At 39.2% G+C, this 18,240-nt stretch overlaps 2 protein-coding genes across 2 annotated transcripts; both read left to right on the top strand.

Moving 5' to 3' along the window:
- Nucleotides 1–1,451: 1,451 nt before the first annotated feature.
- Nucleotides 1,452–9,544, top strand: gnb5b (guanine nucleotide binding protein (G protein), beta 5b). Its single transcript, XM_042486907.1, has 11 exons — nucleotides 1,452–1,696; nucleotides 2,954–3,090; nucleotides 3,235–3,276; nucleotides 3,753–3,829; nucleotides 4,379–4,511; nucleotides 6,784–6,927; nucleotides 7,098–7,189; nucleotides 7,629–7,677; nucleotides 8,033–8,129; nucleotides 8,395–8,561; nucleotides 9,018–9,544. Exons 1-11 carry the CDS (start codon nucleotides 1,585–1,587, stop codon nucleotides 9,027–9,029), a joined length of 1,062 nt encoding a protein of 353 aa, XP_042342841.1. The 5' UTR covers nucleotides 1,452–1,584; the 3' UTR covers nucleotides 9,030–9,544.
- Nucleotides 9,545–12,828: 3,284 nt separating this feature from the next.
- On the top strand, nucleotides 12,829–17,948 carry bcl2l10 (BCL2 like 10). Its single transcript, XM_042486977.1, has 3 exons — nucleotides 12,829–12,931; nucleotides 15,178–15,642; nucleotides 17,006–17,948. The coding sequence occupies exons 1-3, from the start codon at nucleotides 12,899–12,901 to the stop codon at nucleotides 17,126–17,128; spliced, it is 621 nt and encodes a 206-aa protein (XP_042342911.1). The 5' UTR covers nucleotides 12,829–12,898; the 3' UTR covers nucleotides 17,129–17,948.
- The last annotated feature ends 292 nt before the right edge of the window (nucleotides 17,949–18,240 follow it).

Below are 18,240 nucleotides of genomic sequence, written 5' to 3'. Positions count from 1 at the left end.
TAGTGTAGATGTAACAAATTAATTATCAATTAAAAAATGGAAAAGAAAGACCTGAATCCCTTTTAGACTCATTAAAGTATTAGTACTAACAATTTATTAGTATTTATTCTCTGTCTGAGACACTCTGTTTAAGCACATTTCTCTGTCAGCCTCCCTCCTGAAAAAGCCCGGTCTTAACGGTCAGTGTTTTTGGGTCTCCCATAACTGTTCTCTCAGTGTCAAGGGAATGACCATAATAGCACTGCAGAAGCACTTTCTGTCTTTATAGTCTGTTTCACTGGAATTTCATCGCTTGGCAACAGCTGGTGTCCCTGTTTATTTCCTGTCAGAGCCTTTTAGTACATTACTTCCTGTCAACTGATGTCATTACACTGCAAAACATTCCAACAGGAAATATAAAGGGTACCATTTTGACTGTTTATATTTCAAGTTTTAAAGATATCTGTATAGACCGAAACACAGTGATGTCATGCTAATAACAATACACTTCTGGGTAGGAAATTGTCTGTTTTGAATTGTGGAGATATGTAAATTCGGCAAACTTCATTATTTCTGTCATAACTTTAGCATACTCTATATTTAGTTAAACACAGTGGTCTGACCTATCTGACATTTCTGCTGTGCTTATTTTATGAACTGCGTTACTTTAATAACATATTTGATAAACCAAAATCTACCAGCACAGAAGCTGAGCAATGTACTGCTGTGGACGGGACCACAGCAAAACATATTTTAGCCACCTAATAAAACCAATATCAGTTGAAGTGTACACTGTATTTGAGTATTTGCTCTGCTGTACTGTAAACAATAGCTGATGGAGGCAGCGGTAGGTTGTACTATAGGCTAAATCACAGATACTGAGTAAAAATGTGTAATCAAATTGCAGTCACTGATTAACATGTCAGTGATTACAAAGAGGTTCCAAGGATCCAAATATACTATTTTTTGTATAACATTTACTGTATATGTAGGGTAACCCTCATTCTGTTCCTTTGCATGCTGTGAAATGCTTTTTCGTTTGTTTGTTTGTATCTTTCAGCTTGATCGCCCAGTTTAAAAATATTAGTTTGAAAGTTAGAGATTTAGTTTGAGAGTTATCAATTACATTACTTCGATAATTACATTTACATTTAGGCCTACCTTTTTTTTTTTTTTTAACGGGGTAATTTGTAATCTGTAGCCTAACCTAAAGGCTACACTACATTTCAAACGCATCTTTCCCAACACTGCTTACACTGCGTACGCGCGTGTGTGTATGTGTTTTTATTGTCGACAAAGTTGAACTTTCTTAATAACTGGACTATGGGGATATATAGAAGACTATGAAGCTGCAGCAGCGCGTCTAAACGCCCGTCGTGAAGTGTACTTGAATGAGGAGGATGGATGTGAAGTGTACTTGAATGAGGAGGATGGATGGAGGAGGGGGCTGAAACGGAGCACGAGCTGTGACTCGCGCGGCGCAGCATCACTGTCGAGCTCGAGCGCAGTCTCAACTATCGTCCCATTCCCCAAATTTCACCGTTTTTTCTCGCGTTTCTCTTTCCTTCCCGCTCTCTCCTGACTGTTTTTGTTGTTGTTTCAAAGATGGCTTGTCAGGGGCTGCAGGGCGGAGAGTCTGTGGCGACACTTCAGAGGGAGAGCGACAGTCTGAAGAAGAAGCTGGAGGAGGAGCGGAAGAAGCTCAGCGACATAGAGTGTAAGTGTCCCGCACCAAAACAACAACAACAACTCTGACACCTGCAGAAACACTAACAACTTGGCAGCTGGCAGCTCGTTGACTCGTCTTTTGCGCACGTAGCCCTAAAGTTTTGTTTATAACGGGCACTACACCACAGCTGACTGTCGGAGAGATGCTCAGCTGTGGAGGTTTTCACCAAGTAATCTTCTGTAGAGTTATTGCGCTTTTTGTGCCATTCTGTGCTGACATTGTGCATATCCTTTGTCAGCCTGGTGGGATGTTTAATTAATAACATTTACTTAAGTGCATTATTTCAGTACAATTTTGAGGCGGCCTACTTACTTTAGCTTAAATATTTCCGCTTCTTCATAGCTCAACTAGCTATACATTTCAGAGTTAAATATTGTACTCTCTGCTCCACTCTATTTATCTGACATTTACAGTCACTAACTTTTCGGAATGACAGTTTACATACAACGCCTATAAGATAAGATGGATAAGAGATGAACTTCATTTGTCCTGAGGTAAAGTGCTGTGCAGCAGTTGCAATACGAAGTTAGAGGAGAGCTGATGCTACAACGCATACAATAAACAAGGACTAACAAAGCTGAAAAGCAATGTATGTTAAATATAAAATACAATATATAGCAAATTTAAAACTAAATTGAAAGTCAACAATATAAAAAATGATGAATTTTTAAAGACTGACCCTTTGAAACCTGAGCAAATTTGCTAGATTTCTTTGAAAAACATGGGATACAGTAAGACATTTGTAAAAAGTTCCAGAAAATTACCTAAAATTTGGCAACCCCGAATAAATAAATAAATAAATAAAGATACTTTATTTTTTTCCTTTTAAAAAAACAACTTTCTTAATCTATTAATTTCTTGCAATTTGCAGGAGATTTCCTGCCAAGTTGCTCATTGTTTTTTTCATCATGTTTTCAAAAGAAATCATCACAATTTGCTTTTTTATACTTGTAAAAGGCAAGTGAATGCTGCTTGAATGCTGCTTCCATGATTAAGAATCTCTAATAATAATCCAATAGCATGTATAATCGCTACAGCACATATTCTGTGGTATTTGCATTTTCTGGATTTATTAACATTTTGAATAAAGCACTTTATTTCTGCTTACTTAAATAAATGATCTGAGATGTTCTTCCACCACTGCTAACAGTCAAATGTTCTCACAAACCTTACAAAACCAACTGAAATATCTCTCTCTCTCTCTCTCTCTCTCTCTCTGTGTGTGTGTGTGTGTTGGTACCTCAGTGAACCAGGTTGCTGAGAAGATCGAGGCTGTGGGCGCTCTCTCCATAAAGACCAGACGTGTGCTGAAGGGTCATGGGAACAAAGTGCTGTGTATGGATTGGTGTAAAGACAAACGTCGTCTTGTCAGCTCTTCACAGGTACAACCGCACTCATGGACACATGTGTCTCTATAACAAGAAATATATAGAACAGTATTATGTACCACAGGACAATGTTCATTTTATACTGTTTGGCCCTTTATTATTGTGTATGTAATACTGATTTTTTTTAATGTAATCTAGGATGGCAAAGTTATTGTCTGGGATGCATTCACACTTAATAAGGTGAGTAGAGAGGCATGTGTGGTGCTTTTGTATAAATATAAAAAGATGCTGAATTTGTATGAGTAAGAAATTACCATAAATTAAGGGCGCTGCTGCCTTACTCCTCTGAGAGGGGACACAGCATAATCACACGGAAATATGCGTTTAAAGATTATCTATCCATCTGTCCCCTGTTATGACACTGTGTGTGTGTATGTGTGTGTGAGAGAGAGAGTGCACTTAAATTGCAGCCAGGATTCAGCCTGGTTTGACCATTATGCCTCTTGATGGAGCAGACAGAACCACAGCAAACATAATCCCTATTAATACAGGTTTAGTGCAGCTGTGTGTGTGTGTGTGTGAGAGAGAGAGAGAGAGAGAGAGAGAGAGTACATGCATAAAAATGGTTGATTTATGCTTATTAAACAAATTACCACAAACATTCTTTTTAACATTTTTCTCCCTTATTTATGCATTTGTGTGTGTGCGTGCTTCAGGAACATGGGGTATCCCTGCCGTGTACATGGGTTATGGCGTGTGCATATGCTCCCTCAGGTTGTGCTGTGGCATGTGGGTGAGTACAGAAAATTTCTCCTTTTATTGCCTTGACTTAATAAACTGCTACTCTTTCCAGTATTCTATGAAAAATAGAATACTGTGAAATAATATATCTGTTATTGTTTCATAACAAAGTTTGTATTACTATTATGAAAGAAAAATGATAGGCTACATGTTCTGGAGATATAATTTTACTGTGCTCAAGTGTAACTTTGTATGATATCAGTTATTTAAATGAGCCTGGTTGCTTTTTTCCAAAAACTTAATACTCAAGTAATGAAATAGTGTAAAATAGAACCTCATTTTGTATACAATGGCTACTTTAGGTGACTGCCACCATCATTGCTAGTGCCACTAAAATAGATCCTACAGGGAAAATGTTTACTAAATGTGACACATAATGGAAGACACGTTCATTCCCTTTACTCATTCATCCTTTCTCCGTCAGCCCAGACCAGTTATATTATATTCATACTCTAATACCTGCAAAATAATAGTATTCTATTTCATCTTAAATTGTGAGTGACCTGTCACTCAAACTCTCATGCTTTATCTCCTTTAAAAGTGGACTGGATAACAAGTGCTCAGTGATCCCGCTGTCTTTGGACAAAAGCGAGAACTTGGCTGCAAAGAAGAAGTCCGTTGCCATGCACACCAACTATGTATCAGGATGCACCTTCACTATGTCTGACATGCAGGTGAGCGCCAGTTTAATGTCTTGTAAGAAACTGTAAATGAGATTTGTATAGTTGAAACTTTTTTAATCTATTACCAATGACTAAATGCATTCATTTTTACTGAATTGAAAAAAAACATGGATTCTGAATACATTCTTAAACGTTTATTTTGTTTGTATTTGTAAGATTTGTAGATGATAGAATTAACATTGACTGTATACAACACAGGAGTATAAACCCTGTTGTACTGTTCTGGTAACATGAATTAACAAGAGTGGCCCAGGATTGTGAAACGATGGACTCATCTGGGATTTGAATTTGCGACCTCTTGCACCCAAAACAAGAATTATGAGTCAATATCAATTAGACCTTTTTTGGTTGGCTGTGCCTTTGACTCCCAAACAGGACAGAGGAAAGGAAGGGGACAGTCTAAAAAGGGAGAACATGAAGAAAACTGCCTGACACTGGCAGGCTTTAATAATTTACTCCACTCTGTCCCTCAGCAAGGCAGAGGAGCACGGTGACAGAGGACAGGAGATGGATGACAGGGCCAAGGAGGGAGCAGAAGAGACTCGGGGTGGGGGCATGATGGTTCTTTATCCTGGGTGTATTAATAGACACTGAGTGGCCTTTATCTAGGAAAGAGTGGAGCACAGTGACCTGAGAGTAGAACATTTAACACATACACGCATGGACTTTCTCTCTCATACTGCGTCTCACACACAAAGACACATGCACACTGTAGCGCTCACAGCCATTATACCGTACCATTAAAAAAGAGCTCGGAGCACAAAGCCATGGACTACACTGAGGGCTCAGAAAGTGTGTTGACTATTCATGTGTTTGAATGACTGGTTCCACATTTTCAAGCAGCCTTTAAAGACTGCTGACAGGAGTGTTAGGAGGACATACTATTCTGTGATGTTGTATCTCTGTATGTGTGTGTCCAACTGAGAGCAACATTGATGTGTGAAGGCTTTCAGCTGGTGAGTTTTGACATTTAAGATCTGCTTTTGCACTGACTGAGTCACAATGCTTTCTCTTTAAAGACATTTACATGTGGGCTGACTGGGTTATTTAACTCACTGCAAGTATTTAATACATAGTAACATGCAGGTGGTGGTAGGCAGACTGATGCAAAGGCTCCCTGTCTGATCAGTCAGTGTCCCATCATAGTCCCATCTGTGTGTGTCAGTAATTGTGGCTTACTGATAATTGCATTCATGTTGAAACTGGAGCTACCCCTCGGTGCAGGCAGGATGTGGTGCGTTTTTGTGCCTGAGGTCATCCAGCAGGAGCTCTCTAATCCACCAGCCAGCAGGGATCTCTGATGTCTGCATGTGTCTCTAAGTGCCCGTAATCTGTTTTCATCAGAGGAATCGCTGACATTTTGGTATTTTGTGTGCTTGTTTGTATGCAAATACATGATGCACAGTGAGGGTTTTCTGTCAGTGAGGAGTGAGGGATTGACCTTTGGCTTTTGTTGTGTGTGTGTGTGTGTGTGTGTGTGTGTGTGTGTCTGCCCCGTGAAAGCATAGCGTACTGTTGAGTACAACAGCATCATAGTTAAATGACAGAGAAGAGATCTGCAGCATTTCACTACCTGTTTATACTGTTAACACAGACTTTAGAAAGAGGATGTTGATGGCACTGTTCTGCATCCTTTCAGCCACCAGTGAGGTCAACATGATCACATGTCCAATACTAAACTCTTTTTCCTTCAAATATTATTCCACAAAGTCTATGATTTCCTTTTTTTCTGTTTCACTTCTCAGTTTAAAGTGTAACAATGAGAAATAAATGCAAAGCCTGTAGCTGAAGTCATATAAAGTAGAGAACAAATAACCAACATTTAAGCACAAACAGTACATTTCTTTACAATTTCTATTTAGCAATTTGAAACCATTTTTTATTATCAGCTTCCTATTTAAATCCAGCGTAGTTTTACCCGAATCACCGTGGACTTTCCAAAAGAATTCAAGGTTAATTCATCTTAACCCATCAAAATTCCTCCGCGATGCCATTTCCTCCAGACTATTGTTCTCTGGCTGCCAGTGTTTACACAGTTTTTAAGCCACTTGTTGGTATCTACAGTTCCCTCAAGAAGTCCTTGATAAGATAAAGTTTCCAAAAATGTTACAAAACATGAACATATATCTCTTGACCTTGCTCCAAATCATGTTTTCATATAGTTGATTGTTTTGTGGTTTTTGAACATGTGTGTTGTGCCTGTGCTCATGTGTGCATGTATCTGGGTGCTTTTGCGTATGTGTATGTCGTGTGTGTCTGTTAGATCCTGACCTCCAGCGGAGATGGGACATGTGCCTTGTGGGATGTGGAGAGTGGGCAGTTGCTGCAGAGTTTCCATGGTCACACAGCTGATGTCTTGTCTCTGGACCTCGCCCCATCTGAGACTGGAAACACTTTTGTCTCTGGGGTAAGAGAAAGATGTAGTGTAAACCTTGTAATTACTCATGGTACCTTTGGATTTAGAGTTTTCATGAAACACTGACATTTTGAAGAAACTGGATTTTTACAGGATAGTAACCACAGTTTCCTTCTCTAATTTGTGTGTGTGCATGTGTGTTCCTGTATGTGTGTTATCAGGGCTGTGATAAGAAGGCTATTGTGTGGGACATGCGCTCTGGACAGAACATTCAGGCCTTTGAGAGCCACGATTCTGACATCAACTGTGTAAAGTGAGTCCAGCTTTTTCTCACAGTACCTCTCTTATTAGGAAGATGGATATGAAATGACTTTGCCACACTAACTTTATAGGTTGAATACTAAAAAAACATGGAATCTGCATTTAATCTTGTCTAAAATAACCTTTAAATCTAGATTTCCAGTTGTCTGTTTTTTTTTTGTTTTTTTTTTTTTTAATTATGAAAGTTTGGAACCAACAAAAAAGTTACTTACCCAAATGCAAAAATAAAGAGAACATAATTCAATATCAGACACTTTTTTTTTTTTTTTTTTTTTTTTTTAACACAGAGGAGATTAGTTCATCTTCTGTCCAAGAGTAAGACCAAGTTTCAGCCTTGTGACACAGTTAAAGCAGCAGAATTACTCGCTTATTTTACATGATTTATCATTTGTGCTGCACTTCTCATTCTGACCTCGGTCATGTGTGTTCAGGTACTACCCCAGTGGAGATGCATTTGCTTCTGCTTCAGACGATGCCACAGTGAGTCATATGACCTGCTTATCAGTTTGTTGTGATGTGCCTGCTGGTCATGTCAATACATGTCCCTGTGCAAGATAGTCAAATTGACGTCCGCGGTGCATGTGTAGACTGAATTGATTTATTGGATTCAATCTAAATCACTTTGATGATGGGATGAACTCACTGATATCTGTGAACAAGACATTATTCAGACTGCAGTATGACAGAAATACCAGAAAAAAACCCATATAAATATGAGCAACGTGTACTGTCGGGATAAAACACTTGCACCAACTTTATTACTATGATATACTGTTAAACCAGTGACTCCGATTATTGTTGTCAAATTACCGTTGTGTCTCCTGGTGTCCCTCAGTGCCGTTTCTATGATCTGCGAGCTGACCGTGAGGTAGCTGTCTACCAGAAGGACAGCATCATATTTGGTGCTTCCACTTGTGACTTCTCTCTGAGCGGTAAGGAATTTGTAAAGTAGTCAACCATTGATAGAGTGTGAAATGATATCATCAGCATCTACTAGTAAAGTTGATAACCTCGTGTGCAGTCATTGGCAGGTGATCCAGTAATTTGAAACAAATAAAAGTATTTCTAATGATTCAATGAAAAATGTGCTCTCTATCTCACAATTTCAACCAATTCTTTCCCTGCCTCTTCTTCCTCTTCTTCCGAATTCCCCACTTCCTCCTGTACTTTCTCTCTTTCGCCCCCGCATGCCCTCAGGTCGCCTGCTTTTCACTGGTTATAATGATTACACCATCAATGTATGGGACGTATTGAAGGGAACTCGTATCTCTGCCCTGTTTGGCCATGAGAACCGCATCAGCAGAGTGAGATTGTCACCTGACGGCACAGCACTCTGCTCGGCCTCCTGGGACAACACCCTACGGGTGAGGCGGAGTTTCCCTGTACAACATGACTTAACCATTTCGCAACTTTCACTTTTTCTTTTAACTTATTTTCACGCATGAAATCACATCAAAGCAGCTGTGTTAGATTATTTTGAAGGACTGAGGAATTCTTTTAATATTAACATATGAATTATGGCCTAATCTCTTTTTTTGTGAAAAGGGTTTAGGATAATCACTCCAGTCCAGTATATATGTTTGGATCATATTGATCGGGTAATTGTTAACAAGTTAGGTTCTGCTTCTCATCTGTTACTGTTAGGGGAGTTGAAAACGTGTCAACTCAAGTGTAAACTGACAAAAACGTGGCCAGCCATGCCCTAATTTCTGACATAACTGTATTATGTTTTTCTTATATTTCCTGATTCAGACAATCAGTGTTGTATATAAAAATGCTTGTTTTGCGGTTTAATGATTCTTCACACTTCTCTCATACAGATTTGGTCCTAGAGTTGATATCACAGTTGTGATCCAGTGACGACAGCACCAGCATTACGAAACCAACACTACTGCCGGAGTGTGTTCATGCAAACCTTCACGTGACAAACACACAGATGCACAAAAACCGACATTATCTCCTCTGAGTCAGAATATATCATTGTATCATAACCATAGAGTGGGTATCACTGAAGAGACAGTCAAGTTTAAATTCCTAATCTTTGTTATTGGTAGCTTGATGACTGACTATCATTACGTAATTGTTATTGCTAACTTAGTGGGAAATATTTGTGAGAGTAAAGAGCCACATGTATTCACTCTGCCATGTCGACCTACAGCCTATTTCAATGATAGCCTTGTAAATGATGTACATTGTTATCTTTCCTATGAGAAACAAAGCTGTCCAGAATCATGCTATTCACACAGTAATTATTGTTTTTACTGTGGCACAATGCCATAGATATTGTCATAATTATCCAAAGGAAGACCATTTTAATGTAGCCACAGATTTTTATTATTTCAGTACCTCAGCAGCTTAGATGAATTTGTTGTTAGGAAAAAAAATAAAAAAGATTCAAAGTATTTTTTTTTCTTTGTGTGTTTGTTGTATCATTGTTTTCTCTTCTGCCTTCAATTCACTCATTTCTGACAACCTTAGTAGAAGACTATATGCAGGTGGAGCCAAATCAGATAAAGCTAACCCAACATGTCTCTGCATAAACAAAATACAAATCAATGTTTGGTACATCTGCTGGTTTTAACTGATTGTGCCACACAGGCTGCATGCAACTGCAACCTCCTGGCACTGAGGTTGACCTAGATTCAATCTCAATGGCTGAAATTTGCATTTCTTCTATTCAGTGGAGTTAAGACATGTAAATATCCTGTGACCTGATGATTCTGTCATTATGATCAACGGTTACTGCCTTTCACAGACCATTCTGTGTGTGTTTTAAAGACGTTATTCTCAAAAAGACATCCCTCCCCCCCAGAAGCAATTATTCTGATCTAAAAAGAAAAGAAAAGAAAACGATGGGCTTAAGGGTAACTGTAGAGTAGGCCTACCCTACTGAATACGGCATCTTTGGATATGCTGCATACCACTAGAGGGCGTTGCACTGCATCACAATTGTAAAAGCAATATCTGGCTGTATTTCCTACAAAAAGTCCTGAAAACATCCAGGGAGAAGAGCGCATCTCATTGCATGATTACAAAAATCAATTTAATTTGTTTGTTAGATTTGGTAGTTTTATACCATTTGCTGAAAATCCCATCCACATTACAGCAATAGTTTTCTCTTAGATAATTTTGTATATACATGCATTTAGATACTTGCATATTTTTATATACATATTTGTGTGTGTTTATATACCATCCCAGGCATCCAGCTGTGAATGATATGAAAATCTATTAGCAGACTCTCCAAACTTACTTGAGTTAAAATCTATGCAGCGAACATAGTCTGCATTAACTTTTATTTCTAATACTTAAAAAATTACAGGTGTCCACTTGTGGAAGGCCTACAGTTATGTCAGTATAGCAGCACTTGATGTAACTTTATGCCCATAAACAGGCAGAATCTACTGTATGTTTGTGGTTTCATGACTGTCCAGTTGTTGAAGTGCGTGGTAAACATTATTGATTAGATGGTCTCTCCAACTTACACGTCTTTATTTTTTAAAACCGTGGTCAAAGGTCGTTATTGTGTATTTACATCATCACTTTACAAATTACAAAACTGAGTGTGGAGAAGGAACATGAGCAGTTTTTTTTTAATATCCTTATGTTATGAAAGCTATTAAAACCAAAATTGATCTGCCAATGACTGCACACGAGGGTATGAATCTCTACTATAAGAGCTGCGACATCCTTTCACTGTGAAAAAAAGAGTGCTCCTCTGAAATTTCAGTTTTAAACAATCAAAACTATGTTTCCCAGAACCCTTGGGGATTTTTAGTGTACAGTTTTCTTTTTCTGTCATCTTGCTCTATCTATTTTTTTTATATATTTCAATGGTAACCTGGATTAAAGATTTTCTCGAATTCAAACAGGGAAAGACCCAGTGGGAAGCACCAAGGTAAAGAGACATGATGGTGAAAGACAGGAAGAGAAAATGCACTGTTGGATGAGAGAACAGAGGGGAATCACCATGCAGAGGAAGTACCCAAAAATATCACCAGATGCAAAAACTACATGAAACCATTTGCTTTGACAGCCACAAACTCTGCATCTTTCAATTCCTCATGCTGATCACTGAACCATTCTGTGTGTGTAGTTTACAAATTGTGATATCACACACTGAGAGAGAGAAGTGAGACTCTTTGGTGATGAATGAAACCAAATTGTAAAATTAGGGGTCTGCTTTCAGCCCTTTCAAAGCAGAGGTGAAACCTGGCTGCACCGACTGATGCCTATAATTAGTTTAGATAGGTCCAATGAAGATGAAATCATCTGTGAATTTAAAAAAAAAAGTGTTATGTGTGACAGCATTTCATTATGTTTTGCTGTAATTAAAAGATAATGAGACAATGGGCCCCTGGGCACAGACATGCAAAAGGCTCCAGCATAGGAGAAAGACATCCAGATTTTGTGGTTTTGCCTCTTTTTGATGATAATGATAATAATACATCCTATTTGTAGAGCAGTTTTCAAGAAACTCAGAGACACTTTACAGATGTCAATAAACGATCAGTAATTAATTTGAACTGGGAGACGTCGTTGCAGGCTCTGTTGTGTTTTTTGTTGTTTTGCGCCTTTCGTAGGCCTGTAGTCGTTATACATCTTTTTGTGGTTTGGATCTCTTTGAGTTTATTCTGTCTCATTTTTAGTTATTTTGTGTTAAGTATTTTGAGCGTTTTCTCAGTTGGCACATGTTACAATAATTTGAGTGACATTTTGCAGATGAAGGCCAGGAGGGGCCCTGACACTTCAGGTCCCTGTGTCTGTGCCTGGCAGGTCTGTTCAATAATCCATTTATGATCAAACTGTATCTTTGTTTTGCATTGTGAGCTATGACTTAATATTACAATCATATTTCTACCTGTGTGATGTCATTACAATGTTTTTTCAGGGATATAGATAAAGGTTATCCAGCTAAAAGTAGACTTTTGAAATGTATCCCATCCCTGGATAGAGCTGCAACTAATCACTGTTTTCATTATTGTGTCATTTGCAGATCATTTTCTTGAGTGTATAATTAATTATGTGGTCTATAAAATGCCAGTAATAGAATGGTGAAACTATGAAATTGCTCCAGAAATTCAGTATTTTGGGCATTTTCTTCTTCTTCTTCTTCTTCTTCTTCTTCTTCTTCCAGAAAAAGCCTAAAGTGGTGGGCAGTCCTGAATCAAAAAAGCCTGACTAGCTATGGATTCATTCCAAATCCAAGACAGGACAAGTCTCAGAGGAAATGGAGAAGTTAATAGTACATTGATAGATCTTTGAGTTTTTACCACCAACACTGCAAAGTTAGTGCAACAAAAAATAATAAATTGTGGTAAAACATATTAATGAATGCTCATATAGACCCATTAATAATATTGCTAGGCTAGTTTGGCTATATGTGTTGTGTTACCTGCAGCTCCAGACAGATTTTTTTGTTTGTTTGTTTTGGCCCAGAAATGGCTCTTTTGATAGTAAAGCCTGCCGACCCCTGGGGAACCTGATGATGATAAATATGACTTACGTAATTTGATTGCCACTTTTCTGTAGGAGAGGTGTCTCCCCAGCTGTATTGTTAGGGGACTTTTGCGGGTTTTTTTTTTTTTTTGCGGGGAGCAGATGGATAAAACAGCCCGGAGGCGGAGTCAGATGATAAAGCCGCAGCAGAGCAGCTGAAGGGAAGCTGTGAGTGCACCGAGGTTCTCCTTCCGCTGTCCGTATGCGCAGAGAGCAGTCTGATATCGCTGGGGGGGTAAGCTTTTGTTTCCTCTACGCTCGGATAAACATTGTTTAACCCACTTTTCACGTGAACGTATGGAAATGTAAAACTCTGACCACTCAGAGGCGTTTGTATAATGACACTTAAAGCCGTGTTAGTGCGCTGATGTGGCTCTCGTAGTTGAGCTAGCTCCTGGTAGCCTGTGTGAATGTGGTCCTTTGTGTCCTCCATTGCTTTGGTGACAGATCAACGATAGTTAGCGGAGAAAAGGTAGCTTGGGCCGGCTAGCCGACTGCCAACCTGCTGACTGATAACTAACGTTATTCAACACGCATTACGTGTGATTTATCCAGGTTTGACAGGCTGTTAAAGTTAACTGAGCTGTATTCAGGCTCCAGCATCTTCCGAGAGCTAACGTTGACACCAGCACGACTGCTGCTAGCGCTGCTGTTAGCTGTAGCCGTCAACACAGCAGCTAACACCATGTTACTTTGTCAAGTAGATTTCAGCACCTGGCTGCAAAAATGTAACAGGAACCAGGTTCAGAGGCTCCCAGTACATGTTTACACCTTCTGGTTTTACATGGATGAAACATGTTCAGTGGTAATAATACTAATATAGTTGTATTTATATAGCAGCTTTAACATGGAATGCAGTTTAAAGTGCTTCGCAGACAGAAAAGCATAAAGAGGAAAACAATAAGAATTGTTATATAATATGATTATTTTGTACTATGTGGCACCTTTTTTTAAATTATGTACTTCTTTACTATTTCTGACTTGTTTTTTTTCCCCTGCTATTTTCACTTTTTACTATTTATATCGCTCTTTGCTCGCTTATTCTGTACACACCTGGCTGCTGTAACAATGCCAATTTCCCCTTTGTGGGACTGATTAAGGGTTATCTTATTTTATAAGACCCAGACAATAAAACAAAATAAAAGACACAAAAATACCACAGTATTATCTAACAAATCCAATATCAGAGACAACAGAAAAATATCAACATATGACCAAATAATCAACATCATGTCCCAATGAAATGAAATGGTGGCATAAGGGGGGGTAAACCAGCCTAATATGGTTTTTGATCTAAGAGAAGGCCAGAGTAAAAAAAAGGTGTGTTTTGCGATGTTTAGGGGCATAGGCAATAAAGGCTCCTTCAGTCCTCTTTTTTGAGTACTGTGGATTGTTAATAATCTAGAGTCTGATCATCATTGTGCACAAATTGGAGTCTAACATGACAGTCTGCTCTGTATGAGCGTGACATATCAGTAAAAGCCTCAAAAGCTTTCAGTGATCATGTAAGAATAACGCAGCTAAGTTATTACTAAAGGAAGCTTATGCTAGGTATGAACGAGACAGCTTGTGGGTAACGTCAGTTGCATGATGAGCTGATTGGAGGTAACAGCCAATTAGTTTAAAGCTATAAGAGTTGATTACCTGATTACTCAACTGGCAAAAAATGAACTGGTTGTAGATTTGTTAAATATCTGGTCATCTTTCAGGTAAAACCTTTTTAATTTTTATTTTAATTTGAATATCTCTGCATTTTAAAGTTATTGTGTGACATAAACAAGAAATTTAAAGATGCCGCCTTGGGCTCTAAAAATCATAATGAACATTCTCACAGTTGTCTGAAGGTTTAATAAACTAACTAATAGGGGTTGTGGGGAAAAAAAATTGGAAAAAAAATTGTGTATTTTTTGTGGCAATATTGTATCAATATATAGGTGGCAAGTATCATTTTTTTATTATATAAATTATTAATACTGCAAACACAAATTAAATGTTTGGTCGCCTACTAGAAAAACAAAATCAGTTCCTTCTTTTTTAGTCCAAAAGATTCATTTTGCTGCAGTAAAAAAAAAGATCAAAGTGAGATGAACAGACTGAAAACTTTATCTTATTAGATAAAAACAGATGTTGGCAAAGTTCCCCCTTTAGGGACATAATTTGCAGTTGAATAAGGTAATAAATTGTAATATATTGCAGAATCTGCTGTTTTAATACTTGGCTTATCCCAAAACATTTAATCTCAGTCTAATGTATTGTGACTTAAATATTGTGATATTAAGGTATCATGGGGCCTCTGGTGATTTCCACCGCTACAGACTAATAATTGAGTATGCAACTGACACATAAGTTGATGATATAAATAATTGTATGTTGCAGCCCTGAACTGGTTACTCTTTGTTCCCGTCACATCAACAAACCAGTACGGCTCCTGATCCTCCCATTTCAGCAGGCACTCTTATATTATTGTTTTTCCCCGTTTAGAAAATGTCGTGCAGGCTGTGGAAAGAGACCCTAGCTCTGGCAGAGGACTACTTGTCCCTGTGCTGCACAGGCCCACAGCCAGCACCTCCACCTCCCAGCGAGTCAGCCGCTGCCATGAGGCGCCTGGCTCACGACATGGAGACGCAGCACCAGGCTCGCTTCCACTCCCTCGCTCAGACCTTCCTGAGGCAGTGTGGGCCGGACCCCTGCTCCAGCCTCAGGAAGGTGATGGAGGAGCTGGTGGGAGATGGACATTTGAACTGGGGGAGGGTTGTTTCCCTTTTCACCTTTACTGGGGTGCTGGCCAGACAGCTGCTGGAGCAGAAGGGCATAAAGCCGGGGCTGGACCCTGGGCAGGGGCAGGAACCGGGACAGGAGCCTGGAAACTGCAGGGGACTGGCAGAGACCATAGCTGATTACTTGGGAGACGAGAAGAGAGACTGGATGCTGGAGAATGACGGATGGGTAGGTCATAACGTCATGTCTGCTTCTAAACTGAGTGTTACAGGCAGAGCTGAGTCAACACAAACCTTGGAGATTAGAGAGGTATTTTGATTGTATCTAGGGGCAGTTAAACGGAACTGTAAAAAAAAAAAATCCCAGTAACAGCTAAAAGTGAAAGTGCTTCTTTTAAACTTTTGCTGTTGGAAACCACCTAGTTTGAAAGTATCATGTTTGCTTCCTGCTCAGGTTTTTATTCAGATCTATGTGTAAATGTGGCTTAAAATGTGCAGAATGGTGAGGAATGTGGTCAACAACGAGACAGCCCTCAGCAGTGTAAATTCAGGGCCATGCTGAAACAGTGTTGGGCTTCAGATGATCAGTTTTGCAAAACAAAAGCTGTGTTTTCAGGCGGTTCTGGACTGTATGCTTGTTTAGCCACTGGAAATCAAAAGGCCAAAGATCATTTTAAGGCTGCTTGTTGTGGCTTATTTAACTTGAAAAAAACTTATGGAATAGTCATGATGGACTCTGGGTAGACCAGATGCTTCACCAAACTGAACTCAGCTACAGTTGAATGTCTGTTTTTGTCAATGGGCTTGCCCTGGCCCCCTCCCAAACACACACACACACACACACACACACACACACACACACACACTCTCTTACCCCTCCTTTCTTCAGCTGACAGCTGGTTTCAACAGACACATAACCAACTCAGCCAGATGGACTTTGTAGTAACAGTCAAAGCTTCTGTGTGTTGAATTTGGCTTCGGCTATATTGAAAGCTAGCTTGTTTATAACAACAAGCAGCTGCAAGCAGGTGCACTCACTGGTTGAATTGGTGACTTCAGTCTGAAAACACAAGATGGAGAAATACACGTCTGATGGGGCTGAACAGCATCTGACTCACCCAATTTTTATTTATTTTTTGCTAATGGAGCAGAAAAGGCTAGAAGGAGTTCATAATTAATATAACCGAATTCAATCATTTCTACATTATATTTATTCAAACTGGCGCTTTTTCCATTACTCCGGGTTGACACTTATTTTTCTACCTTGAAGAACTGCTGTGCTGTCACATTATTTAAAAACTTGCCGATATCAGCGGCACCCTGTGCAAATCTTTTTACTGTGTTTGTGGAGAAACACAAGCCTGTCAGTGACTGAGATATTTTCCAAAACATATTCTTTAATTGCCGCCGGGCATCAGCCAAGCAACTGTTAGTTAGAAGACATTTTGGCAGCTAATACTTCCTCATTTTGAATTGTAAAACCTACAGTATATGCAAAAAAACCCTGAAAACTGTAGATAAATATTATGTATTGCAAGTAAAAGAAACCCAACAAATTCTAACCATTTCTTTTGTTTTGTTTGTCCTCTCAGGAGGGGTTCTGCAAGTTCTCCTGCAGTGCCAGAGAGGTGAATCAGGACTCGTCCATGAAGACAGCGCTGTTTGCTGCTGCGGGTGTTGGCCTCGCTGGACTCACTTTCCTCCTGGTGCGCTAGCTAACCCCGTACATCCTTAACACATCCTCATCCATGTTCTCATTTCATTTGGCACAGTTAAGTAGACATTTTGAATTCTAACATCAATGCTGCAAATTAAATCTGAAGTCAATTCAGGGTTGTAATCTCAAGTCAACTGAATGTTTGCACATACTCAGACTCTCCCTGCCACACACACACACACACACACACACACACACACACACAAACAAATACTGACATTTTGTCACTCGCTCCTTAAGATTGTATAAATGATCTAATGCCTTCATGAATTTTGGAGTAAGTGACATCAACTTACATATCTTAAACAGTTGAACTACAAAAGCACAGGTTTCTGCACAGAATCATCTTGCTCTCAAAAGTTTTGTATTTTCAGCAGTGCAGCTAAACTTCAATTTCCCCACAGCTTTTGGTTTTGATTTTACAAATTGTCAGCTGCCTTTTTATTCATGTGTTTACCTAAGTTGTGTATGTGGTATAGAGCCGTGTACAATGTATAAATTAATATATTATATTTATATGAAATGGAACTGTAAGCAGTGGCCCTTTTTTTTCTAACCACAGCTAATGCAGCTGTTCCACTGTTTTCAAGTCTGTCCTGCATTCATGTGAAATATCTGTGATTTCCATGGGTCAGCCAAGCTGAGTACAGCGCTCATGACAACACAACACAACACAACGGTGCTATGATATGTTGTGAAATGTTTCTCACGTCGATCTACCAAACCAGGGACCAATCTGATTTCAAACATATTGCTATTTGAACAAACTGCAATGGCACCCCCCCCCCCCAACAGATCTCTTAAACATTATATTTTTACATTGTGTTTGTCTATTTATTTCACTGTTTTTTATGATAAAAGTGAAGCAATCATGGAGTTTGTGATTCTTGTGATTTGAGTGCAGAGAGTGAACCAACCTGGTGCGGTGATGTCATACAACTTTCTCCCTGAGTGTGTACGCAGCTGGTGAGGAGTGTGTAGGGGAATATGGATAGTAGATGATCTGCCCTCCTTTATATGCAGACATATTGTAATAAATAAGAGATGCTTTGCTGTCTGCTTCTGTGCTCCTGAGGCAACAGGACCTCATGCACAAAACATCCTTAGGCA

The sequence above is a fragment of the Plectropomus leopardus genome, chromosome 1 (genome assembly GCF_008729295.1).
Source record: "Plectropomus leopardus isolate mb chromosome 1, YSFRI_Pleo_2.0, whole genome shotgun sequence".
Lineage (NCBI taxonomy): Eukaryota > Metazoa > Chordata > Actinopteri > Perciformes > Serranidae > Plectropomus > Plectropomus leopardus.
This window is presented reverse-complemented; position numbering and strand designations above follow the sequence as displayed.

Coding starts and splice junctions, on each gene's coding strand:
- bcl2l10 (XM_042486977.1), top strand. CDS start 12,899: ATGCGCAGAGAGCAGTCTGATATCGCTGGGGGG. Junction 12,932..15,177: donor AGTCTGATATCGCTGGGGGG/GTAAGCTTTTGT, acceptor TTCCCCGTTTAG/AAAATGTCGTGCAGGCTGTG. Junction 15,643..17,005: donor TGCTGGAGAATGACGGATGG/GTAGGTCATAAC, acceptor TTGTCCTCTCAG/GAGGGGTTCTGCAAGTTCTC.
- gnb5b (XM_042486907.1), top strand. CDS start 1,585: ATGGCTTGTCAGGGGCTGCAGGGCGGAGAGTCTGTGGCGACACTTCAG. Junction 4,512..6,783: donor TCACTATGTCTGACATGCAG/GTGAGCGCCAGT, acceptor TGTGTCTGTTAG/ATCCTGACCTCCAGCGGAGA. Junction 7,678..8,032: donor CTGCTTCAGACGATGCCACA/GTGAGTCATATG, acceptor GGTGTCCCTCAG/TGCCGTTTCTATGATCTGCG.